General features: G+C 43.5%; 1 protein-coding gene across 4 annotated transcripts in view; it reads right to left on the bottom strand.

The window, feature by feature from the left end:
* tcf7l1b (transcription factor 7 like 1b) overlaps positions 1 to 25,613 on the bottom strand; it is a 32,710-nt gene extending 7,097 nt beyond the window's left edge. The window contains exons 1-4 of one of the 4 annotated variants that reach the window (XM_034691037.1): positions 24,706 to 25,613; positions 24,502 to 24,574; positions 24,286 to 24,413; positions 5,774 to 5,857 (exon numbers count right to left, since the gene is read on the bottom strand). In XM_034691037.1, coding sequence (XP_034546928.1) covers positions 5,774 to 5,857; positions 24,286 to 24,413; positions 24,502 to 24,574; positions 24,706 to 24,891 — 471 coding nt within the window. In that variant the 5' untranslated portion in view covers positions 24,892 to 25,613. The remainder of the gene's footprint in view (positions 1 to 5,773; positions 5,858 to 24,285; positions 24,414 to 24,501; positions 24,575 to 24,705) is intronic. The other 3 variants (XM_034691039.1, XM_034691038.1, XM_034691040.1) reach the window with 3 other exon arrangements.
* Between the last annotated feature and the right edge of the window lie 1,431 nt (positions 25,614 to 27,044).

The raw sequence follows: 27,044 nt of genomic DNA, 5'->3' as shown, positions 1-27,044 counted from the left end.
TGGATTATAAAAAGCTCTATGGAGCTCCAAAAGCACAGCATGTGTTTTTTTTAAATCATGACTTTAAACCAAACACTCATGTATCAATGCCTTCTTTCACTCTGCCTCATGTGTAGGGGTTATATTCCTGAGGCCCATGACAGCTTCATACGTCTGGTTTCATGAGCGTAATAAGGAAACCACAAGGAACATGAGCTGTGTTTTAAATATAAACAACATCTACATGATAGGACAGATAAAGGGCAACCTGGAACCAGATGGTATCTCCATCCACAGGCAGAAAGCATGCTCTCAACATAGACAGGTTTGTTGCAAACATGTCTGCAGCCGTGCATAACTCTGAGCAAGAAAGTGAAAACACCCAGAGCTGGTTTTAGGGAGATTAGACGTGGTAAGAGGAAGGTTTAAGAGGAAAAAAATACAGGAGAAAGTTGCTGAGGCGGTGCAGAGAAAAGATGTCCGTCTCTTAAGTTGGTTTGAAAGTAAAAAGGCCGAGGTGGCAGTACCTCGCCTGGCTGTCCAACTTGGAACGGCGCTAAGAAAAGCACAGTCCTTGGTCAATGTGGGTGGAGGGGTGGATTTCATTCAAGCAAACATGTTTTTGGATCCTGCACATCTGAATTGAATTACTAGGCAAACAGCCGATGGGGAAGAGAGCTTAGAACAAACTGAATAACCCCGCAGCTTTGTGTGTCTTTATGCTCGGTGATTCTGGGTGGGAGGCTCAGAGGCCTTTCAAAACTCCAGGAAAGACGGGGCTGAAAAGAATGCCTGGCATGCTGAGAAATCCAAGCCTTGTTTGTCAACGCCAACAGGAAGCGGACGTGAGAGAGGGGGAACTGGCCGTGTCATATGTCTTTAAAATCAACGGCTTTCAGAAAGTATGCCATTCATCACAGACAACGTGTGCTTTACGTCTGGTCATCGCCTCTGAAAAGGTTGATAACGGTAATATGCTAGCTTAAAGGGATGCGGTGTTGTGTTACCGATATCAGCATCCCCTGGGGTTATTGGATAAATCAGCAGAAATCAGTGTTTGTTGACATAAACATGGACAAATCTCAGTGGGATCTACTGTGCGGATGAGTATTTGCAAATAAACAAACACGTTCCGATTATTTTCTTGTATCACTCATTCTGCAATGCTAAATCTGTTCGCTTCAGAGTTTCCTTATCCAATTTCTGAAGAGGATCTCATCCCTGCAGTGGCCCAGCAGGACTGCAGACCTTCAGATCAGTATTCAGTTCAGTCCTCTCAAAGCCTTTGATTTCATGATGGATCCCGGTTGTTCACTGCCTAATGCAAAACGAGAAAATCTCACCGGACCCCCAGTCAAAGGTCTGTCCACAGAATATGGGTCGAAAGCGAGCACATGTATCGCTCAGAGAGGAGAAAAAAGCACATTTTCAATTAATATCTCAACTTAAAGCTCTGAGAGTTAGAGATTGTACATGCAGGAGGACAAAAAGGCATCTGAGGAATGCTGCTCCAGACTTGAACACTTGAATTCACTTAAACAGCTCGCTGAGTAAGTGACTTATGACAGGCTGACAGGACCAGGACCCTCTGTGTCTCAATTACTCCAGACATAAACACAAAATTTAAACAAAGAGGGTGATTCTCGTAAGTGAAGATCAGCACATTTTTGAGTCCTGATCTGATCAGTACGTGACGGACGGACACCCGGGTCAGTTCCCCCTCATTAAGGTGTCTCAGCTCGGTCTAATCCAGACTAACACGGAAATTACTGAAAGTGACTGAATGAGCTCAGAGGAGGAAGTGAGCAGCTCTGACATCATGATCAGGAGAGCGTTAATTACTGTGAATTGTCGTGCCGTTCAGGATGAGTGTGAGAGGGGAAAGGTTCAGACAGAAGAGACTTCTACTTCCCTTACTGTCCATTTCTTGTCTATCATCATCTTTCCTTTTTTTTCTTTTCTTTGCTGTCTTTTCCCCCATCCTTCTCCTCTCTTTTCTTTCTTTTTCTTTTCATCTCAAAATCAATTCCTCTCTCCTTTCCTTTAATATTTTCCTATTTGCTTTCCTCTGCCCTCTTTTCCTCTGGTATTGTTTTGGTTTCTTTTATTTTCAATTTGTTCTATTTCTTATCCACTTATCTCCTTATCCTAGTTATTTTACATTCCTCTCCTGGACTTTCCCTTTGCACCCCCCTTTACTTTGTATTCCTTTACATTGCCCCTTCTCCTTTGTTTCCTTCTTTCTCTGTTCTTTCCTTCTGTCTTTCCTTTTCTTAAATCCTCTCCTCTCCTCTCCTTTTCTTTCCTCTCTCCTCTCCTCTCCTCTTATTAAATCCTTTCCTCTTTCTCCTCTCTTCTCCTGTCCTTTCCTTTCCTTTCCTTTCCTATCCTATCCTATCCTATCCTTTCCTCTCCTCTTCTCTCCTCTCCTCTCCTCTTATTAAATCCTTTCCTCTTTCTCCTCTCTTCTCCTGTCCTGTCCTTTCCTTTCCTTTCCTTTCCTTTCCTTTCCTTTCCTTTCCTTTCCTTTCCTTTCCTTTCCTTTCCTTTCCTTTCCTATCCTCTCCTCTCCTCTTCTCTTATCTCCTCTCCTCTCCTCTCCTCTCCTCTCCTCTCCTCTCCTCTCCTCTCCTCTCCTCTCCTCTCCTCTCTGGTCCAGCTCAGCCACTCCTGATGGACTGACAGGTTCCTGTGCTGCCTCACCTGGCCCTGAAGCCTCTTTGATGTATAATTCATGAAGAGGAAGACCTCTGAACACCGCAGCTTATATGGGGGTTTGGAGGTGCTGGGTGCTGGACGTGTGTGTGTGTGTGTGTGTGTGTGTGTGTGTGTGTGTGTGTGTGTGTGTGTGTGTGTGTGTGTGTGTGTGTGTGTGTGTGTGTGTGTGTGTGTGTGTTTATGTGTGTGTTTATGTGTTTGTACGGTGGACTTCGGTGTGTTCACAGGAAAGCATCTTCCCAGTCATCCCACCACCACACCGCCCTTACTAGCAAAAAGCAGTACCTACTGAATGCTAAACAAACCTGTCTGTTGAATAATTGAGGATCTCAGGCCAGAGCGGGCTGCGATTAGCATACAGGCCTTATGGACCCAATCTGCGCTGTGACACGATGGTCTTCCCCTGGACTTTCCCGATCAGCTGAATGCTGAGATTTTCTTATTTTACATGCTCTTGGCTTGTTGCCAAAAAACACTTGACATGTCAAAGCAATTTTTAACTATAATTGCGTTGATTTCTTCTGGCATACGCAGGAATGTTAGATGATATCATTCTCAAAAAAAAAAAGACTCCGCATTGTCTGCATGTGGTGGCTCGCTAACAGATGACTGCTTCATTTGCAGAGCTGCTTAACTGAGTAGGCTTCTAAAATCTGTTTCTAGCAAACTAACATCACGCATAGTTGACATGCATGTTACATATAAGACACGCATGTGGCTACAAGCAGGTCTTGACAGATGTTCCATCAGAAAACAAAACAAAGCTGTCAGATTTAACACATGCATGCAGAATGACTGCAGGAGCACAGGTCTGCAGCTAGAGTCCACGCTGGTGTCTCCTCTCTCTCTCACTCTGGCTCCTCTTGGCCCTGGGCAGTAATCCCTGGCCCCCTGTGTGTGCCCATCCGCTCCCCCTGCTCTCATTAGTGTAGTGTGGGGGCCTGGGGAGCCTGCAGGCCTGGGGAGCCAGCCTGCTGCTCCCTCTCTCCCTCTCTCTCTCGCTCCACCTCCACTGGAGTAATGAGCACATAATCAGCCTGGCTCCCTGTCAGCAGAAGCACAGCAGAGGGGCATGTGGGCTCCTGGCCCAGAGTGGGGGGTAAGGCCACAGCGGGGTGTTTCGCTTTCTATCCTCTGTGCTCCAGAGTTCAGCGTGCCCGGTATCAGAGCCTCCCAGCACACATCAAATGACCTGCTAGCACAGGTCAGCAGATCAAGCATTGCAGCTTCCTCTTTTAGTTTACATACTGCAAGCTGTTACACTCTTCATGAACTTCCCCACCTTTAAAACTACTTCAAGATGAAGAGTAACAAGAACTGAAAATAACGTCATCTAATATTCCTCTTCTGGCGGTTTAAGTGTTTCATTTAAAGTGTGTGGCCTTTGCCTGCCTTCAATAGAGCTGCGGTTCCCTCAGTATGAAAAGAAGCCTCTTCCTAACCTGTAGAGGTATTTATCAGTTCATATGTGCATGAAATAGTCAGGGAAAGCGAAACCTTTCAAACTTCACAATGCACATGATTAAGGATATGCAAGTGAAAGCCTTCACATTCTCAGACTCGTACAATGTTTCTTCCCGTATTGACTTATCTGGTTTAATGTTGTTTAAAGAGATGAAGGCTGACAGAAAAACACAGAGCCACATGAAAAGTAGCAGCAACCACTGAAGGACAGAACAGAAACAGTCCAACACAAGAAGTCAACCTCATTCAGCGTACTTTCATTTCCTTTAAATTCAACTGTACTCATTGTTTTGACCTTTCCTCTTAATTCTGTCCCCCAGGTTTTAAGTGTGACACATTTGCTGGATTACTCAAAAAAGTGTTTCCTGCGAGAAAACATCAAACAGTAGCTTCATTGTGTTGGAGTAAAAAAATCAGCAGGGTCAACAACAGGTCAGCATTTATTCTAATAAAATATCTCTAATTGGTTTCTATTGAGACTTAAGTCAGTCCTGGATTCCCATGAGCAAACTCAGCCTCCTTAACAACAAGTTCCCTTTGACTGTGCTCAATGAAGACTTTGTCATGTGCATCACTGCGATTATGTGATCCAGCGAATCAACCACAAACTCAGCGAGCGCGTCTAGCCGGGATATGTAAGGTCAAGCAGCTGAGTCACAACAGCTCTTTTTTTTTCTTACTCAAGTGTGGTGATAGTGTTTTTTCTGCTCAACAAGACTTCCTGGACCTGAAAACACCATGATACAATCTAACAGGTGAGATGCTAGATAAACTCTCCAGGCTTTGTGTTATCTCGTGTTTTTAATCCTGAACACACACATCCCTCAGCGAGAGCCACAAACCAAACAGGTCTGCTGAGGCCCCGCATTGTCTAACCCGAGTGAGACACCCTGATGACTACTTCACACCTGTGTGGGAAAGTTCAGGAACGACAAGGAGGTTCAGACTTGAGAGATTTATGATGGAGACTGAGTTACTGTGGTAAAGACAGACGTAGTGTTCAGCAGTTCAGCCTGCGGGTGCTGCAGGGGTTGAGTAGTGGGAAAGAGATGTACACAGATGGATGGGAACTCTTGCATTTAAAATGTACACAATGACTTCATTATCAGGAATAACCACATTATGGTGAGAGTTTGATTAATGCGTTTATATGCTTTGCAGTAAACTGATTCCTCCAATAAGTTTACATGATTTGTCTGATAATTAGATGAATGACTCGTAGGAGGACGCCCGGAGGAAACATCTTATTAGTGCTGCAAAATAATGGCGGGGAGGCCGGGGACGCTGCTGGTGTTCTCATTCATGAATTCGCTGAGCTGAAGAGTTAAGTAATTTTATGTGCTTATAATTTCACTGTAGAAATGTTTGTTTCCTCTTTTATAATATCATGTGTTCTCTTGTTCTTCATCTTTCTGATGCATGCAGTCAATTAAGAAAACTGACAAGTGTGTGCTCATGAAGGAATAATCAGAAATACTGAGGATTACTGCAGCCATATTTGAACTGAGCTATGACACAAAATCCTGTTCAATACTTTTTTACTTCCTAGGCATATATACAGTGTTTAAGGCTTGATCCTGTTATTAAAAGAGATCTTTTTGTATCCACTTACTAGATGTCCTGGTGTTGGAGAACGGGAGTCTTTCAGTCCTGCAGATCCAGGGACGTCCAAAAGAGGCCATTTCATTTGCAGGTACTGTGGTTGAGAGAGAGAGATAGAGAGAAAATCTTTTTAAAACAGAACCAGGCAACAAACATCAACAACATTTAGACTCAATGCTTCTATGAGGGACTTGTGATGAGGTACCTCTCAGGGGCTTTGCTGATCTTGTCCTGTACATGCAATAGCAACGTTTTTTTTAATAATCCTGCTTTCTTGTAACTTACTTTTATACAACTCACTGTTAATCTTTACTGTGAAAATCTATGCAAAGGCACTCCTGATCCCAGAAGCCTTTATAATTAACTACAAGAAAAAATATCAGTCGTATCCCTGATTAATTCATTTGCATATGTTCATATAGGGTAATCAGGATTCATTTAGGTCTGTTTTATATTCAGCAGAAAACTCCTCATGGTAGGTTTATAAAATGCACTGTAAGGGGGACATGATGTAGAGGAGAAAAAAATTAAACTTTCAAAAGAAGAAGCATCTTTCTCTGAGTTTACTGTTGCTATCCTAAATGGACTTAATATTTCCTACACTGTGTATCAGTGGAATGAATGGTGTCCAGCCCAAACACCTGTATGAGACCCGCATTGCTGCTGGAGTCAGACAGTCAGTTTTGGCACGGGGGAAAGCAGGCAGAGCGATGTGAACACAGCGGACTGGTGGAGGACTGTGAAATTGCCGTTTGTCAGGGAAAAACAAGAGGCCAGCTGTGGGCGCCCATCGCCGAGCGGGTGGGAAGAGACAGCTGGAAGGAAGCTGCATGTACAGAGCTGCTAACATCACGCTCACTCCTGTCTGTTTGTCTCGATTGGTTCGGCCTTTTGACCCAAAGAAAACTAGTCCCCTCCTAGTTTTAGGTACACTGCTTCTCCACATAGGTATCAAAGTTATCATGACAGGTTGTGCAAGTGTTTGCTCTCACTCTTTTCTCGTCACACTTTGCAAAGACACCATGTTCCTACTGTTGTTCCATGAAGTACTGCAGAGGAGGTTTTTTTTTTATGATTTACTACTTGATGCAACAAGCTGAGCATGTTTTTTTTTGTCCTCCAGCAATGAAGATAGCATGAAGCCAGAGCTCCAAAAGCACGGCTCGACCATCTGGTTTATGAATCAGTTTAAATACCGGACACAGCAGCTTGTCATGCATGTGGATTTTTCTCCCTGGTGCAATTTCAAATTAATTAAAGAAGGTTTTATATCATGGGTTATGTTATGCTCATCCAGCCCGCATGTTGTTCAGTTCTTTATTTAAGATGCCTTTTGGGTACGGAAGTGTGTTATGGGTTATAAATTCCGCCTGTAAGAGGCTGTTGCAAAATCTTAGCACGCATCCTCTGTTATCATTCTGCAATGTATACTCTCGCTTTTATTTACATAGCATTGCGCTTATAAATTCCTGTGCACAAACAGTCTGACGTCCACCCAAAGCAAACATCTGATGAGTGGAAATGACAAGAAATAGTGCTTGACACTTAAAAAAAATGACTGAGAGAAAAAGTTAAAAACAATATATGCAAGGCTTTGTCTACTTTCCAGAAGGTGCTGCAGGATAAATGATGACAAACAAGCAAACTGGAGGAGTCATGCATTCAGGTTGTGATTTTTAAAACTTCATTCATCACTCTGGGTTTGTAAGAAGGAAGGAAGCTTGGATGGCTGTGGGTTAAAAATGGAAAAGACATTATAGCAGGAGGGGTGAAAAGGGAGAAGGGAAGGAGGGAAAAAAAACATTTTCAGGAATGAGTTTGTCGGAGCAGGCAGAGGGTATTGTTTCCTGACAGCTGGGGTCCAACAGAGCGCCCAGGCAGGGGGAAGGGGACCCTTTTTCCCTTTCGAAAAGAGGGGGAAATTCTTGGAGTTGACATCAGCCCTCTTCGTTTTCACTATACTGCTCAGGGCTGAATCGCAGGTTCCAACTAATGGGCCCGAGTCCATACAACTGTCAGGAGGCAGTTGCTTTTAGAGGCTGCTAGCTCCCTATTGAAACTTTCCTCTGCTGTGTGCAGGGTGCCTAATGAATGCTGCTCTCCGGAGAGAAAATCCAAAACAATGCAGTTTTCTCTGTCTAATCTATGTCAATCATGAGTCCTTCCACAAATGAAACAAGCGCTATTGTGAACGTTTGGTCTTGCCCCGGCCGTGCCCACCCCAGCTCTCCCACCCGATCCGTCCCTTTTTTTGACAGCTTCTGCCAGCGCGGAGGAACATACCCCCGGGCGTTTTTTTTCTGAGCGCCTACTTTTCTTTTAATTGCCAGTGTGCCCTGTGGAGAAACTGTTCACACACTTTCCCCCCCAAACATCCAGCCAGGTAATGCCAGCCGCTCACTGTCACATTAGCTGCAAGCAGCACACCGCTCTCTAACACATGAGAGGGAGAGAGAAGGAGGGGGAGGGTGTTTGGGTCTGTGAGCTTGTTTCAGGAAACAAAAGGCGAGGAATTGTGGGCCACGCTGCTCAGCAAAAACTTTCTCAGTGTTACAGAGAGAGAAAAAAAACAAGGGAAGTGTGAGGAAAAAAGTTTGAATGAGAGCCAGCACTTAAAATGGAAGATTCATACAGTTTTGACATGGCTTAAGTGATATTCTGTGTTTTTAGAGGATTAAAACTAGAGATAGGCCAATATCAATGTTTCTGTGAGACATTTAGTAATGCATTACACATGCCCTTATTTTATTGGAAACAAATACAGACATATGGTTGGGCCCATTGCAATGTCTGTTTCAGTCAGGGAGCTGGGGGCTGTGGTAAATCGACTCGGACAGAGTACTGAAAGAAACCAAAGGGAAGTTTAGCTGATCCATTTTCGTAGCTCTCTAATTGTCTTCCAGCCTTCCTGCTGCCTCCAACACTCAGAATAGACATCAGTAGATTGTGCTACTTTTACAGGACCCAGATGCGACAAAGGTGGCAGTGATGCCACTGAAATTTTCCAAAAAAGCTACACTGGAGCCCTTTGGTTTTCTGAACACAGAGAATGCAACATATGCTCAGGGGCATGTGGCCTGCCAGAGCTGGGTTCTAATTGTTACATCGCTCTCACAGAGCGCAGGAAAACTCAGCCAAGAGTCTTTGTCATCTCTGAAGTGTGTGCTGCCATACTGCAGACCAACATCAGAGCACCGAGAAGAGACAGATGTCTGGACATTTGCTGTCAAACTAAGTCAGACACTCTGCCAAAGGGGGAGAAAAATCCCAAAGTTTGCTTGCAACTATCTGCCGCTTTCAGGGCTGCAGTGAGAAGTCGTAAAAAGTGTCAATCAAACAAAAAGTAAAGTGAGAAGTCGTGTTTCAGATAACTTTTTTATATCAGGAAAAAAGGTGCAAAGTTGCAACAAGAGTGCTTTGACTCCGTGAAAAAAGCAGATGCCCTCTTAACCATTTCTGTCCAGAACAGGCATGTTTCTGCAGGCTATGCAGAATTGATTTAAGTCAATTGATCACAAGCAAACAACCAGACAAAGTCAAACAACAAATAAAAGAGCGACCGTGTATAAAGTGGCAGCTCAGACGAAGCCTGACGCTTGTGAAATGGCTTCGCCCAACTTGTGGTGAATAGCAGAGCAGCAGGAATGCCTCCATGGATCGCTCCAGCAGATAATGTCAATCACCCACTGTGTGGAGAACCCCTCCCCATTGTTTTCTTTTACCCCCCAACAGAAAACAAATGGGCCGCACAGCTTGCTGTTTGGCTGAGGTGTTAATTACCGTCCCCTGCCCATATGAACAGCAGCCTCAGACAATAGCCCTGTCAGGCCCCCTGCACAACAGACCCTCCCGGGTTTGCTCTGCTGATATCACCTGCTCATGCAGGGCCATTGACACCTCAACCTGATCTATGCATGGAACACAATTAAAGCCTCCAGGACAAAGACAATGCGATAAGCAGTCCCCGCCTTGTCTCAGAGTTTGCATTAAGGCTCATTGTTTGCCAACATTAGAGGCAATTAAATTGACAATTCTTAAGCAAACCTCTGCAGTCATTGTGCTAATTAGTGTGTAATTGATGGGGAAACGACAAGCGGCTCAGCCGGTCAAAGCTACAATGCACTATTGGGCCACAGCAAATTTTTCTGAATGGGGACCATGTCCTATTATCCGGTCCACTATGAAGTAAGTAGATTAGTCAGGGAGGAAGTTATTAATTAAAGCTATCTAAGAGGAGGTTACAAAGAGAAGAAATGAAAAAAGTTCCTTTTTTAAATCTAGGCTGTTTAGATTTCTATCTGTGCTGTGGGATTTATTTCTTCTTTCTTTAACTTCCAAAATAATCAGCTTAATCGGCTACCGTGCAAAAAATAAAAACTACCTTTTCCCTCTTTCTGCTCTGTCTTAGGTCGCACATACAGCGAGCTGTCTTAGTTTACATTATATTAACCCTGAGAAGCCTGTTGGTCCTGTGGTGGAGATAGCATCCCGCTAATGGCGACCACATTTGAAGTGTCCATTAGCCCGTAGAGGAATGAAGTTAAGTGACTATGACAGGGGCACTCCCTCAGTTTGCCGGGCTTCTATTGTGACCTGCTTGGTCGTCCCGCACTCTTATTCACAGCCAGTAAAAAAAACTGGGTCAAAGGTCAGACATCCAGAGTGCCGTGGTTTCTATGGCAACATGGCCTATTAAGGCCAGGCTCATTGGCCTCTTAACATGCTCTTGTACACAAAAGAACTATTAGTGCAAAGAGGGGAGAGAGGAGAGTGAAGAGGGGAGGCAGCGCAGGGGAGGTCCTAACAACACAGCGCCAAGGTTTGTCCAAGATTTCCAAGATGGTCGACACTCAGCCTGCGCTATCTTTGACAAGACGTGGAGGAGTTTCACGGGAGACACATAAGAAACAGGTTTATGTAGTTAAAAAATATGTCTAAAATTTCCCTTTAAGAAGGAAAGCAATGGTATCACCTGACATCCTTATGCAGATTCTGCCCAAGGCTAAACTGGCAATCAAATTCAGTTTATTTGAAAAGTCTTGGGAGTAAATTTACTGCTGTTTCGTTAATAAAGCAGCATTAACAGAACACAAGGCCAACATAAACCCCTCCAAAAAGCTTCTTTAACATTCTGTCCCATTGACTGAGCTGCCACTTCAGCAGGAGTTTGCATTTTTGCAACTCAAGCAATAATTTGCATCAGGGTTTATTTTTTTTGTGTTCCTTTAGCATGACATGATCCTGAGTTACTGCTTCCTGTATCCCCTGCTCTAAGTGCGGCAGAAGGGCTCGAATGAAGCCGCCACTGTTCTTAATCTGTCTCTCCGACTTTTCTGCTACTTCTGGTGCGATGCAGTCGAAGGAAAACTTCTCCAGCCTGCCGAAGGTTAAAGTTAGGAATGAGTGAGTAATTCTGTTGCGCAGCACACCAGCAGGTCATATAAAACTCACCGTATAATTAAACACACAAGAAAATAATTATACATCTGGTTAGTGCAAGGCCATCTCATAAAGACAGAGAGGAGGGTGCGAAGCTATTCAAGTCAATTATGTGAAGTCAGTTATGTGGTTTCCCGTACCTGGGAGATCTGCTTTCAATTGTGACAGAGCGCTTGGTTTAATGTCAGTGTGATCTGATGTCAAGACGGACTACACCTCAAATGTCAGAGATGTCATCTTTCTCCATGTCCTGTGGCATTGTTTGTCCAGGAACACAGCTTTTTATTGTTTGGGGAGTAGCCTCATTTCATTGAAAGTCACAGCCATAAACGTCCGTATAATTAACTCCAGAACACGAGGTGGTTAGCAGTGCTCGGCTGGATGTTTACTGTAAAGCCCCACTTCGAAATCAAAAGTGTGCGTCGAGATGTAAGGGTTCGCACGTCCCAGACTACGCCAATGACACACAAGTGCGAGGTGAATTTTTCATTTATGACCAAACACAAATTGACTGGAGACAGCATGGGTTACCGATATAATACAGTGTTTCCTGCCAAGGATTTTAGGAGGCAATAATAAGTCCTGCATGCACCCCTCACACTGAACAGGGCAAATACCACAGCATGGTAATCACTCCAAACTCTCAGCAAAGACACAAAAATAATCTTCAACTCTTCGTTTTCCAGATAAATATTTACCCCCATCCTCAGAGAGTACATTTGAGTGCGTCTGCTAAAAGTGTCTCTTTTTTTCTGACGGGGCACAGTGGCTGATTGTGTAGTTTTTTTTCTCGTAACTTTTCTTGGCTCTTTTTTTAAACTTCCTAAAAGCAGCTGACAGTGGCAGGAGAGGCAATGAGACATCCTGAAGGCAGAACGTCAGTTTTGAAAAACTGAGGTGGGCACAAGTGGGTGTAGCGGAGAAAGCAAGCAAGGGAGAAAAAAAAGGGCCTAAATTAAACACATTTGTTTCTGCTCTCACATACCACAAGTCTTATGAAAACAGAGGCCTGATTGTGTTCCCTCTGCAAGTCCACCCCTCCTCCTCTCTCTCTCTCTCTCTTTCCCTCTCTCCACCACCACCAAACACCACCACCCAGCTCCACACCCCCTCCACCCTGTCCTGAGCAGCAGCACAACCCCCCCTTCACTAACACACACACACACACACACACACACTCACACACACAGCTGCCTGCAGATGCCTCCTGTGTTTGCTCTCAGTGTGCAGGCGCAAATCTCCAGGCCCCGCAGACTTCTGGGCCCTGCCTCATCTCAGATTTTACTACCTGACATCCCTATCACCCCACCGCTAACCCCGCTCACTCCACTCCTCGCCTCTTTTACGCCCTCCCCTCCAGTTCTGACCAAACACACAAACACACATGTACACACACATTCAAACACTGCATGCATGCTTCTACTCTCTGCCCTGAGACTGAAATGAAACCAGGATCAGTTTTAGAAACATGAAAACATTAGACAAAAATGGTGTCATCTGCATATTGGAGAACCACAAAAAATACTACTAACACGTAATGCTTCTTGATCCTACAAATAATCTCTGTTGAAATATAATTCCTGGTATGTGACACAGGATCTAACTGGAAAAGAAAATATTCTCAAAAGTGGTTACAAACTTCTACAAGTTTGACAAAGTGCACAGCTTACTACCATGACATTCCCAAGGATTAGTTATGCGTATTGTCAGCATTCTGCAGGGAGGTCTGGAGCGTCGCCAAAGCATTTTTATACCTGAAACATTTGTAAAAGTCATTCCCCCTGCTATGAACAGGCTTCATTTTCATTACGCTGAGCACAGTGATATTGAGCCTTAAATCATGCAAACGTGATCAGTTTGGTCATAAATTAAATTTTGAGTTTGCATCAAGCAAGTGTCCTTCATGTCTGAAACTTTGTAAAGAATTATCAACAACCGTGGGCTTTGGGGGTTGGAGAAAAAGTCTAAGAAAGATAACAAGGCAAGATGAGGTTAGGTCATGAAGTCCTCTGCCTCGTTACGGTTCAACAGGTCTCTCAAAAGCAAAACAAAGGAGTACAAACACAACCAAGGGATGTTTTTTCTGCAGAGGAAGTCTTTTTTTGATTCAGTCAATATTAAATTAGCATTTTTCGAGAGGAGACATGATCTTGAGGATCTTGCCTTCATTTATTTAAGCTGATCCAGTTGCAAATTCAGTGAAAAATGTCATCCTAACACTAACCAGACGGAGAACTCATGGCTGGACGTGCTATTTAAAACAATATATACAGCTGTTGCTATCTTTCAGTTTCAATCCATTCTAACAAGAACGGCAAGGTGATTACGATCTTGGGGCTGCTGTAAATATCAAATTCCCAGGGACAGAGTTTAGGAGGCCCCTTACAATTACACAGTTTTCAGGAATGCAGAGTATGAACCGCATCAACATGGAGCTGAAGACAAAATGCTCATGTCCCATTTTGGACGTCGCTCCTAAACCACGTGACAGAGAGAGTTTACAGACAGCTTTACAAAAAACAACACAGAAAGTTTATCTTTCTTGAAGTTATCTGCAAGCCTTAAATCTGCCCCACAATACAACAAACTTCTCCACCATCCAAACTGCAAACTTCTGCAAACAATTAGTGTTAACCCCAGAACTGTAAGCTGCTCAGAGAGACAGAGAGAGGGAGAGAGAGAGGGAGAGAGAGAGGGAGAGAGAGAGAGAGAGGGAGAGAGAGAGGGAGAGAGAGAGAAGGGAGGGGGAGTGACTGGCGAAAGAGAGGGCTGCTTGTGCACAATTACAGCAGGGATTTATGGCCTGAGAAACAATTTATAAATCACAGCGCCTGAGCTAATGTGCTCCAGATTGTTCTCCATGCAGCTGCAATTTTGGTCCGCGTGAAACAGCATAATAAACCTGGCTGGAGGACATGTTTGGGTGGTGGTGCTGGTGGTGGAGGGGCAGGGAGAAAAGTTGAGATTGTGGGTGGTGGCTGATGCAGGAGAGGCTGTGGGCTTGCAGAGTTTCTGAGGTGTTTCGAACAAAGAAAACTTTTATTTTCAACAGGATGGCGTCCGATTTCACTGGGGTTCAACTTTTGATTACTGGAGTCAAGGGAAAGATGAGAAATATAAATTCTCAAGTCATGCCGTTAAACCAATGTCAGGAATGTTTCACAGTAGCTGGAAAGCATAAGTAACAAAATAAAGCCTGTTACTGAGTAATTACACAAGTTTCCACTGAAACAATTTAAGTTTAAAACCGTAAACCAACAACAGTTTTATGACCTCATTGTGAAACTGTGAAGCCGTATAATTGTTGACACAAGTGAAGATTAATTTAGGGGTATAATAAGAAAAGACAAATGTTGCAAACTGATCCCATCATTGTGGCGACCGGCCGGTGTGGACGCAGGGATCGGATGTGTGGGGGGGAAGCCTGAGCTTTTGTGGCCACTCAGCCAACTGGCCCTGAACCTTGACCTCTAACCCTTCACCCTGGGGGGCAAACAAAGCTCTGAGTGACATCTGAAACTAGACACTCTGTGGGGAGAGAGTGTCTGGACAGGACTCAAATAACCCCATTAACTCTGCAGAAAAGATTTATGGCTTTTTGTATTCTGCCCCAGCAAATCTCGAAAGCTGGAGAGTTGAGCGGGGCCGTCAAAAATGATCGAGCAATGAGAGGTGTGTGCTGGGACTCGTCTTGTTTACTGAGGATCTCTGTCCCTCACCGAGATAAGCAGGAGTGTTCCATAATTAACGACCTGGAGTGGAGTTGTGATTAGCACAGATACACACATATGCCAACAGTTAGTCTGTATCCACTAAAGTCTTCTTAATGCGACCAACATGAAGCTCATCTCGAGGCAGTTTTAAGAGTCACTGATGCATATTCACCAGCCCCTGTGATGGATTCCATACAATGGATTACGTAAACAGCCCTGGCATTAGCATGGTGTAAACAAAAACAGAGAGAAAAGTTGATGGTAAATGTGCCGCAGTTGAATGCGAGCCTCCGTCGCCAGAATGCTGAAAGCCACTGTAGTATTTAAATCAGGCGAGGAGGGAGGAAGACTCGGCCAAGCATTCTGTAGCTCAGCTGTGAGGCTCTAAGCCGTTGCCCTAGGGTCTTTGTCCTGCCTTTCAGGGCAAGTCTGAGGTAGTCAAAGACCCTATTCATGACCGGCGCTCCCCCTGCCAACACACCCATACAGCCCCAGTCAAGTCAGCCGAGAGCTATAGAGCCTTCCCATTTCACACGAGAATCAGACCTGCCCCTAAAGCCTGCTTCAGGGATTTCCAATAGCCAGCCCCTCCAACCCATGTTCAAATCAAACAAAAGGGCTCCATGGCCTACTCCATGTCATATAAGGCTGATTAGATCTTTTTTTCCTAATGTAGCGACTCTAAATTTGAAGCAAATAAGTCAGCCACATTTGTAGGGATTTGGTGTCAAGCCAAGGAAACCGTGAGGTGTGAGCTGCCATCCAGCCCCCGTCATTAATCATCTGATTCAAGGATTCAACAGAATGAGTGCAACCAAATGCCAAACCTGAGTATATCAAGTGATAAAATCCCTGTACAAAGAAACCTTATCTTGCAGCTGATCAGCTGAGTTGGGGGAATCCCACTAACACTGAAGAGTGTCTTGTGTCTGAGGAGCACAAGGCCTTCAACTGCTGCCATCACTCTTCACTTATCCAGATCATTAGTTCGCCATCTTACCGGGAAGAAGATGAGGTCAAGAAAAAGTGATGTTTAACGTCAAAATATCAGACCATCACCGTCAGAGGTCCCTGCTGTTCAGTCTTGCGAGATCCACAAGTCTGGTTCCAGATAAGGAGGCTACACATTTTAGATGACACGGGCCTTTCCTCGGCTTTAATCAAATTTGTTACACTGCAGAACATTGTGACTTTTTAACAAGCACAATTGGTTTATGAGGGTAACTGGGGGGAAAGCAGGGGCACACAGAGGTGAAGTTATTATCAACATTAGGATGAGCGGCCTGATCTCATGGGAAAACGGCAAATATGTATATGATATTTAACAATTACAGACTATATGGAGGCATAGTGTCTGGGTTTACTTTACGTTAATCCAATAATATAACTACTCCATCTTTTGTCCATTCAATCCTTATTAAACCAGTGACTTTTTCAATCATATTAAGAAAAAAACTCCCATGAGAAGTTGAGGTTGGTTAGAACTAGTTTTACTTCCCAGACGTCTTATAATACGTGCAACATTTTATACAATGCACTTTTAAACTTGGCATCTTGACAACTTAAACATGGATAATTCCCTGTTGCTTTAAGATTTACAATATATTACGTAGACAACGTTAGTTTTAAGAGTTTCACATGACAGATGGCAGAACAGTCTCATCATTTACATCATCAGTTTATGTAAGTGTTGAATCTTTATTTTCTCATTTTCTCACTTTCATAAAGTAAAGAGACAGATCTATAGTGTATTGATTGCATAAAAATGTGGGTAGGTTGGAAAGTTGTTTATAAGCCATTAAAGTAAATCGAGCATTAACTGTTCAGGATCCGTCTGCAGGAGTTTGCACGTGTTCGCAGGTGCAATGTGTTGACTTGACATGCGTCTGTCTGGGGACACGAGCCGCCCCAGCCGTCCACCGTTACAGGACAAACTCGGTGGGAAGCAGCCAAACTGATTTACAACTTCTGCTGGAAGAACAGCTGCTCTGCTCGCTGTCAACTAACCTCATCCTGGACGGATATCCATCCACTTCTTAATTTAGTATGACCACTACAACCTCCCTGATCCTGCGCTCTCAGAACGAGGCCTTTACCAGACACACGCAGGGAGGGAACATGTCTCTATGTGAAGTGAAGCAGAGCCCGATACCACTCTTACATGTACTGATGCAACATGTGCATGATCTGATAGCTCCATGCTGTATGCTGATTGGGTTGTGACTGAAAGGGAAGGGCAAAGCATTGTGGTCCACGGTGAAGAAACGGTGCTCTGTGGGAGACAGAATCCTTCAGATAAGTGAGAGCCTCGAGGTCTGGAAGTGGGCCCACTTCGGGATAACAGGCAGAGGACTAGCAGGACCCGTATCTGCCCCAGTTTATGCTCCCACCACCACATCTCATCAACAATCTCTCTCTCACTCACTCGCTCACCCGCTGCCTGCAGAGCTTAAACTGAAAACAGCTGCTTGGAATACCAGACTGATGAAACCCTGTTTAGAGCGTTTTCTTTCTCTTCCTGCTGTACAATCACGTTTTATTAGCATGGAGAGAAGCGTTTAAGGTACAATTATGGAGGGAAAACATTTCTTTATGTGTGCTAAACAGTAGTGGTTATAGCTATGAGAGGGCCAGATACACTTAAATGGGACAGTCCAATAGCACAGTTTGCTGTCACTCCACAGCACTGCCTGTCTGTAGATACAGGAGCAACTGTTATCATTAAATATGAATCAATGTATTAAAGATTTATCAATAGGTGTAACATAGCTGTAACAAGAAAAAACGACCTTTAGTGACATATCAGGTTATATCTATGTTTTTATTGTGATGCCACGGCTGACGCAGTGCGAAACACGACAGTTCACAGTACACAGCGAAAATAGCTTTTGGTGACGTTTACCACGATACAGATTATGATAACTGCGGAAATGAAAGCTGCACACACATGTAGACTCCAGCAGTGGTTTACAACCTTTTCCAGTCAAAACCCCCCAAGAGTGATATCGTGGTGGGTGTTTGTGGCCCCGCCCCCTGTTAGCCACCACAACCACTCAGCCTGTATGTGAAAAACATGATGACACAAACAAGGGCCATCAACTGCAGCCATGGTGTAGCAAACACGCTGATAGTCTGACATTTCACTTGTCACTGTCACAGGCGATGTAATGCAAAAAATGCAAGTCAAAAATGCTATTTTATATTCTATATGGGATTCCCACAACCATCTGGTTACCCTCAATAATTATCTCACAACTCCAAGGTTGAGAATCACTGGACTAGAGGGAAAAATCTGCAGAGATATGAGAGAGCACTTTTTCCACAAGGGGCGCTGACATAACACAAACCCAAAGTTTCTTACTGGAGCTTTAAATATAGAAGGGAGCTTCATGGAGGTTTACAACAAAATGATGATGATGATGATGATGATCATGACAATGATGATGATGATGATGACTAAAACCAAAGGCTACAGCACGGGCAGGGCAGGAATGTTGAGTTCATTTCTGTGTCATATCATTAATTTGATGTCTGTAACCCCCGGAGTATAATTATTTTATTATTCACTTCCTGATTCTTTTGACTGAACACTGAAATTGCTGCCAGACCGATCTGTACATGTAAATGAAATGATTGTTATATTTAAATGTCCTGTTAAAATGATTCTTCATGAACAGTTACACTGATCTGAAGTTTGTTTGAAGATGAGTACATTCACTAAAAAGTTGCAGTACAAATGAATGTGCCACATTTGTCTCATGGAAGTCATAACAGCCTTTTTCTACCACTTATAAAACCTTATCTTACACTTGATCAAATTAAATACAAATGTTTCTCAACTTATGGAAATGCTGACATGGCAAAAAAAAAAAGAGGGGGGTAGGCTCATGGGGCATTTTAATGATAAATGTGTGAGTTGTTTAATCCAAAAACAACTTGTTTCATTCCTGCGGTCACCTGGGAAAGAGTCTGACTCCCCTCCTGATAAATCCACAGGCATCCCCCTCCCCCGCCTGCACCAGGACTTCAGGTTGAAACCACAGCATAGGCATGACTAAGCTTGTGTGATACAAGTCTTTACCTCAAAATTCTAACTTTTCAAAGACTTTTCCTATTTTTTTTTTATAATGAGCAGCTGGAAAAAAGGTCCAGATAGCATATTACCTCAACCATTAAGTGTCTGAACCAACACACTGGAAAGTAGAGGCACAAGAAGATTCCTCGCACAGAGGCTAAAGATTTTGTGTTAGGTGTTTTCAAACTACACCAGTAGTGTTTGTCAATAGGATGTTGGACAGACATGCTCAACAACACACCATTAACCGTTTCAAAGCCATACAAAAGACATTTCAGGGTGCACTCAGACATGTTACAGATGCCCACCTTTGGCTTAATGTCTCTCAGCACAAAACACAAGTTCTCCCAAAATTTCCACAGGAAAAAGAAACGCACCAAACTCAACAGCAGCTCTGGCCAAACATCTCAAATGAGAAAAACACATTAATTGATAAAAACACATTTGCACACATATTCATCTCAGCACATCAAAGGGATTCATTGATGTCACTGAACATGGGGAGTGTGCGGCTGGAGAGGGGAGATGCTGGTTCTCCTTTCCTCAAAGGGTGCTGAGATGCTCCTGATGGGCCCGGCGCGCGAGGAGCCAGAGAGCGCTATAAACAGAATTTCTAATGCCAGGCGGGCGAGTGGGTGGGTTTAGGTAGTGAACTAGCGGGCTAGCAGGGGTAGCAGGAGGGATTGACGCCAGCTCATGCTTTCCACAGAGACCAGCAGTGGGAAGGAAGCAGACCAGGACTGACACCATTTCAGTCAGTTACTATACGAGTGATGTTCAGCATCCCCACTCCAACACGGAGGTTGGATGTGCAACTACTTCAGACCCAGATCACAGACGGTGAATTCTCTTCACGCCTCATACATATGGCTCATGCAGAGAGAGAGATACTGTGTATCAGGACAATGCTTGTACCATGTTACAGCACCATAACTGATTTTAATTATGTTGCACTACTCAACCTGTCCTTATTATTGACTGTTTAAAGCTGTAACAATGGAATAATCACTTAAAAGGAGCTTAAACATCAATATTTTTTAGAAATTAATAATTTTGGTGAAATTCAAACAAAATTAGTAAAGCTTTACTTACCCTAGTTTATTTTATTGTGAGCATCTGTTATAAAAATCAAAAATACACCCACTCACAATACCAGTTTGATTGTTCATCTATAGTAAACTTTCAAACTCCAAAGCACCCTCTCTTTTTTAGCAGTTGCAGTGTATTTCTCGTGATGCCATGGTTGCGCAATCTTAAATACAAACTTTGTTTTTCTTTTTATGTCTTCATCAGGAAATCTTCCTTAATTTTTCGTCTTCTGGGAACAAGTTGTTCCTTTAGTCATTTTCAAAACAAAATCTCTTCGGTTGTGAAAGAAGCTATCAGAAGACGCCACTTTTCACCCAAGGAAATCATGACGAGCATCTTTCACAACTTACTGACACTTTAGAGACGAAACAGTTAATTGATGCCAGACAAATAATCTGCAGATGAATCAATAATGCAAATAACCTGCAGCTGCAGCTCTTAAAACGCAAAAGCATAAATCTATATATCAGACAACCCGAGACAACAGTTCATCCAAGTTGTTATTTATGCAAAATAGAATCAAAAGCTTCTATTTGACATCAAAAAGTTAAATATTTTGCTTCTTCCATAAGAAAGTCATGATTACTGTTATATTTCAAACTATTTTTGACAAATTTAATTAAATATTCTCAAATACTCAACAGAAAAATCTGAAGGCTCTTATTCTCAGCCAGCGATGGCATTTTTGTGGCTGCCTGCGATCTGTTTGTAATTGAACAGAGCCACCAAACTGATGTCGATGTGTTTGCCTTTGAAGGAAAAATCTTTTAAAACCTATAAACTTAGTCCAAACTGTTGACTCTGTTGACACAGCGCTTGGCTGAGAAAATATTTGCGCGCTAACCTTCAGGAACACAACACGGAGGTTTGTCAGAATGTGAACGCAGCACACTGTTCCCTCTGTTGCAAATGTATCCACTGAGCCTCACCTGAGCGCCCCCTCCTCCTCCTCCTCCCGCCCTCCCGCCTGCCACCAGACTTTACGCACACAAACTCAGCAAGGTGAGTGAGCCACCTGATGAAAAGACGCCTCCACACACACACTTACACACACATGGGGTTTGCTTGTGCAGGGAGAGGCCCCTTTTCTTCAGCAGGACAATGTCTGTGTTGACTTTTTCTTTGTCTGCACATTTTTAAGCACCAAAAGCTGCAGAAAGAATGGATGTCGGTGAGGCATGCACATACAGCCGCTGACATGTTCAGACTTATTCAAGCCCTCCATTCATATCTCAAACTATTCTCTATTCAAGTATCATGCTCGGGAGCAAGAGTTTGTCCTAAAGATATATTTGACCGTCCCCACCTCTCACACACATGAGGCATTTCTCTCTTTAGTGACGATGATGATGCACCAGCAGAGCAATGCCAAAGTGCTGATGAAGCTGACAAGTGTTGGCGTCAAGCTCGAGTGTGTGTTCACCAATTAAATCTGGCACCAGTCTGTCACTACGGGAACAATGCGGCGATAATCACTTCAATGAGTCGACAAACAATGAGCTGGATTTGTCCTAGAAAAAAAATCCCTCTCTCTCCCGCTCCCCAAAGCAGTAAGCAGGAGTCTGATGGTGGAAGGAACATCTCTGCAAACATTAAACCTCCTGCTCAACTCTCAGCGGATTACAGCAGAATGTCAGCTCGGAGCAGGCTTTAAATCAGTTATGCTCGGCCCTCAGGGGAACTGTGCTGATCCCATGTAGGCCTGTCTCTCATTGCTCATGATAGGGTTGCCACATCCAAATTTGAAAGTTCAGGCCTCAAATCCTTCAACATGCAGCACATTGCAGAGTTTGATCACAGTTAGGCAACCCTGAGTATCCGTTGCACAGCAGTTTGTCTCATTAAATACATATATGTGCTTTATTAACCCCATAAGGGTGCATTGTCCTAGTCTTTAAGACACAAAAATACTCTATATAAGCCCAAAAGTCAAAAAGTCCATGCTACATTTCTCCTGGAAAAATAGAATAAGTTGTTTACTATCGATTGCATGATCTGCCTGAGAGGCAGAACGTAAATGTGTCCTGTGTAGCACAAGTACAACCACATACCACACCATACTCATAAAACAAATCTGTCAGTCTCAGCAGGCCTTTTCCAAACACACACCGTAATAATCAAGTGTTTGCAGGCTCTAGGGATTGTTTGTATCTCAGATCCTGAGAGGTGACTACATAAACGAGGTTACCCCGTGGGCAAATTTTTATCTCACGAGCCAATCAGCCTGTTCCACACAGTGATTATGCAAGATAAATGTTAGCCTGGAGCTCATTAGTTGAACCAAGATGACGGCCAGACGTGGGTGCAAGCTGCTGGCAAATATCACCCAGAAACCCCTGCCTGTATTGAACTTCACCCACAGGTGTAAACAAAGCAAACCTCCTAGAATGCGAGGCCTCAAAAGGTTCCAAGTCGTCAACCAATAAATCAAACTTGCAGCATTCAAGCAGAGCCATGTGCAATGCTGAGACCTTAAGACGGCTGCTTACTATGCCAGCTATTGTCTGCCTGCATGTTTTCTGCCACGCTGATGATTGACAGTGTCAGCTCGCTATGTCCCATTGACCTCATTCTTTTTCTTTCCTTTCAATATGGAGGATTATTCCTCTGAATTTTAAATCCTCTCCAATTATTTGCTACTTTGCCTCAAGCAACAGGATCAGACTTTTTTAATTTTGAACTTTGTTTTAGCTGGACAAAACACAAGGAAATAAGAGACACAAACAAAGCAGAGGGTAGATAATCAACTAATGAAACTTCAACACTTTGGAGCGTATGCTTTGTTTTCTAAAAAATAAAAGGTGTTTGCAAAAGAGTTCAGAAAAAGCACTTAAATACAAAGATGCATTTCTATTCCAGCATGTTCATATCTATGTTTTTCCTGCAAAAAGCAGAACAGACAATCTATACAGTGTTATGTATCACCTAGTGTGGGCAGAGTAGCCATTTAGTTAATGAGCCCCAATGGAGACCTCCAATGAAGCCATCAGGACTGCTCAGAATAACAATGGTCAACTAACGCCTTTCTAATTGAATGGAAGGTAAAGGGAGGCGAGGGGAGTAGTGGGCCTGGAACAGTGAAAAGGAGACAGAAAAAAAGGAGGGGAAGAGGAGGTGGGGGTGAGGGGGTTGTCTTTTCAGTCAGATGCCTGCCAGGCCTTAACGAAAGTACTTGTTTTTGGGGGGGATGTGACATGGATTGGGGGAGGGACAAGCTCGAGGGGGGACAGATCTCCAGCAGGGATTATTTCAAGGAAGTTTGCATAGTCCTGTACAAACTGTAACAATAAACAGTGTTGTTTTAGTGCTTTAAATTATGCAAATGTGTTACTAAATCACATACGAACAGTCCAATGTCTCATTTAACATTAGTGTGGGATTCATTTATGTGAAATCAACAATAAGACATGTTATTGTCTTTCCCGACTGCTGTAAAAGTATCGCCAAGTCACAACTAACTGTACTTGCTACAAAACCAATGCATATGTGGGCGATATGAAGCAACTTCTACATAAACAACACATTTTAAGACAGACTGATAACCTTATTTGAACTTTTAAAAGTCTCTGCACGACAGCTGTCACTGAAGCTGCATCGAAATATCTGACATGTATGATATAACAGTGTTGTAACTGTAGGAAATGGCTTCAGGAAAAACTGAATTTGTACATTTTTGTAAAAAAAAGCTGTGGGGGAAAAAAAGGACATAGCAGCATGCACACTAATCCTTGTATCAAACTTTAAATTTCTTGTAACTTTAAAACAAATCTTTAGAAGAACATAAGCCTCCATTCTGTGAATTGCAAGTCCCTACAGGAAACTAATAGTGCAAGCACATAAATCAGCTTTGTTAAAGAGTATAATCAAGATCCTGCGTGAGTGTTACGGAGTATTTTCGACATGGAGCTGCCATAAATCCTTCAAAATAACAAAGAATGACTAATGTGTCTGAACTTTGAGCCAAAATGAGAAGTTGTCAAGCACGAGCCCTGCGGAGGGTGTGTGGCAGTTAGACATGTTAGCTATATCCCCAAAAAAGAACAAAGAAGTAGTTAGTACTCCTTGAGAGGCCACTCAGAGGGAATATGGCGGTCTGACGGTGCACAAGGAACTTTTACGCACGGACAAAGTTTTAGTAGTGTGCGACAAAATGTGGAAAAGACAGTAAAGGGTGTGTGAGATGAGTCTATACACAGGAGCACTTACTGGTCTTGCACCGGGGGACAGAGACCCGTTAGATAGGTACGGGTTGGTGAGGTCTGGGATCATGAGAAACGGGTAGCCAGGATAGTGAGGACTCTTAAAAAAGCCTCCATCTTGCTGTCTTCTCAGTGCTGCAGGGAAGGGAAAACCTCGAGTCAGTAAAGGCATACATTGAGATAGAACTGCAACCAAAATCTAATAAAATACAGATAGTTTTACCTTCGCTGAAGAAGTCTCTTGTTTTCTCATAACTTTCTAAGTCTGGTCTGGTTCGGGGGCGCCGCTCTGCCTGCTGACACGGAGAGAAACACACACACACACACGGAGGGGGAAGAAACTGTTGAAACTTTCAACACTATTTAACCGTATTTCTTCCCATGCTGTGACGCATTGGGAACAGTTTAATACACTGAGTTTTCTTACCTCTGAGTCTGACGAGCTGCTGTTGTTTTCCGACTCGTTCACTAACGAGGATTTCACATCATCCAAATCCCTTTCCGCCGATACGTTTTCGGATATCTTTTCCTCCTGCTCCCCTTCGTCTTTGAAAGAAATCATCTCATCATTCGCCCCCAAATCATCCCCACCGCCTCCGTTCAGCTGTGGCATTTTGCAGAATGTTTGATATCGCTGAGAGGAAAAACAATCGCAAGAAGAATTTGCGTTTTTTGCTGGATCTGAGTAGTCCAAACGCGTCTCCGGAGTAGTAAACTAACTACAAGAAGCTGTTCATGGTTCAAAACTCCATATTCATCCTCTGACCAGGGTTCCTCGGTCCATGGCGATGATAATCCACAGTTAAAATTGCAACAGAGGCGCTGAAAGAAAATATCGATGAATGTTTGGCGTCGGTGGCCGGATGCGCAGAGAGTTGGCAAAGTTTGAGCTCCTTCGCAGCTTGTGGACAACTTGTGGCCCCTGTGTGTGTCTCCTTGTTGTGCTGCTGAGGAATGGGACTCTCTCACCTCCTCCTACAGAGCCCCGGGACCACATAAACTTCAGTCCAAGCCACAAAGAAGGTTACTATAGAACAAGAAACACGTCCGATTTCATCTCCTAATATCCATGTGTGAGAAACAATGGCTGGAGTCAGAAAAAAAGAAGCCAAACACAACACGAGACGGTGTGGCTGCAGTTTCCTTCAACTCAGTCTCTCCTGCTTTCTTCCACATATGCGACGATTCTCAGTTCTCCCGAACAAACACAAAAGTTTGGAAATTGTAAGAGAGCAATATGAGAAGAAAAGAGTTCAGCTGGATGTGGCCGCCCTTTCCCTCCACATTGCTGCCGGGGAATGCGCCCTGAAAACTACTTGGTTGTTCAAGTGGAAGAAAAGCGCAGCCCGTCCGTCCGTAGGGGAGGAGTTTGCGCTGAAAACCGACACTTCATTCAGCAGCATGTAGATCAGCAAGTCTCCAGCCTCAAGCCACCACACCATGAGACAGAAAAGAAGAGGTCTGAGCATGAAGAAATATTGAAAGTGTGTCTATTAATGACATGATTAGTAATCAAAACAGTAATATAGTTGCAAAATAATAACCCAAAGTTGTAACTCATATACCAAAAGCTGATGTTGACTATTCAGAAATATACACAATAAAACTAAAATGATGTATTTTCCTCATTAGATAGAATATAAACTTGCAGTTTATCATGTGGTGTGACCAGCTGATTCCCCCAGCATTACAGAGACCACACAGCCTCCATCTGTGAAAATGACAGGCCAGGCTTTAGTGAGAAAGTCATAATTACACACTGCCATGTAAATTGCACGTCTGTGTGTCCTGAAACAATACGCTGGGAAACACAAAGAGCAATAACACCTGGGATAAGCATGGTTCATTATAGCACAAATATAGGCATGACAGAACACCCAGGCCTCCTGTGACAGGAGAAGTATGGCTCACTTTTCTCCCTCTGCTCTGAAATACATTGTTGTTTTGAGGAACAGGATTGGAGGCACACTTTGGAGGAAGTCTTGAAAGAATAAGGGATGTGGTTACAACACACAACCTGAGTATAAATCTTATCATGGCCGTGATGTGTTTTTGGCCCAATGTTTGCTTTTAAAGGCTTTAAAAGTTGCCAGTTTTCCACATAAGTTAACTTTTACTCTCAAACTCTTGCAGCACATTTCCTTATCCACTCCTCTCTCCTCTTCTCTCAATCCAAATCCAGTGGACCTCAGACTTCTCTTTACATCTGATGCAATCGGACAGGCCTCCCCTGTTTGAGAAAAGAAGTCATTGATGTTGTCGACTGCGTGTCAGCAGGCTGAGCGTTGACTGACAATTCAGCAGGGTCTCCACGGGCCTCATTAGATCTCCTCTCCTCCTGGGTGTTTGTGTGTGTATGTGAGCATGCACATCCGTGTGTGTATTTGTATTCAGTTTAAAGCAACATATACGATGGTTGCATCCTGCATTTTCTATGAATCGCTCGCAGGGTCGTCATTGAGGAGAGGGTTTCTACACAGAAATGCACATTTTCACTTGCATGTGCACACACAGGTGGATATTTGCCCTCAGGGTGCAGATCATTGTTTTCCTGGGCCTCATTATGCACAGAATGTGAGAGATTGCTTCTTCCAAATGATGCTCGTGCAACATTTTGTTCATCCCACTTGATGATGCAACCCTTAAAATTGACACTGACCTACAATGCAGTTTTCTACACCCAAATCCATCCAGAAACTCAGCAAATAGGGATCATTTACACTGAATCTATCTCATGTCAGAGACTTAATGGACTATGTATGTCCC

This window comes from Notolabrus celidotus, chromosome 9 (genome assembly GCF_009762535.1).
Source record: "Notolabrus celidotus isolate fNotCel1 chromosome 9, fNotCel1.pri, whole genome shotgun sequence".
Taxonomy (NCBI): Eukaryota; Metazoa; Chordata; class Actinopteri; order Labriformes; family Labridae; genus Notolabrus; species Notolabrus celidotus.
The sequence above is the reverse complement of the archived record's forward strand: the minus strand, read 5'-3'. Positions and strand labels throughout refer to the sequence as shown.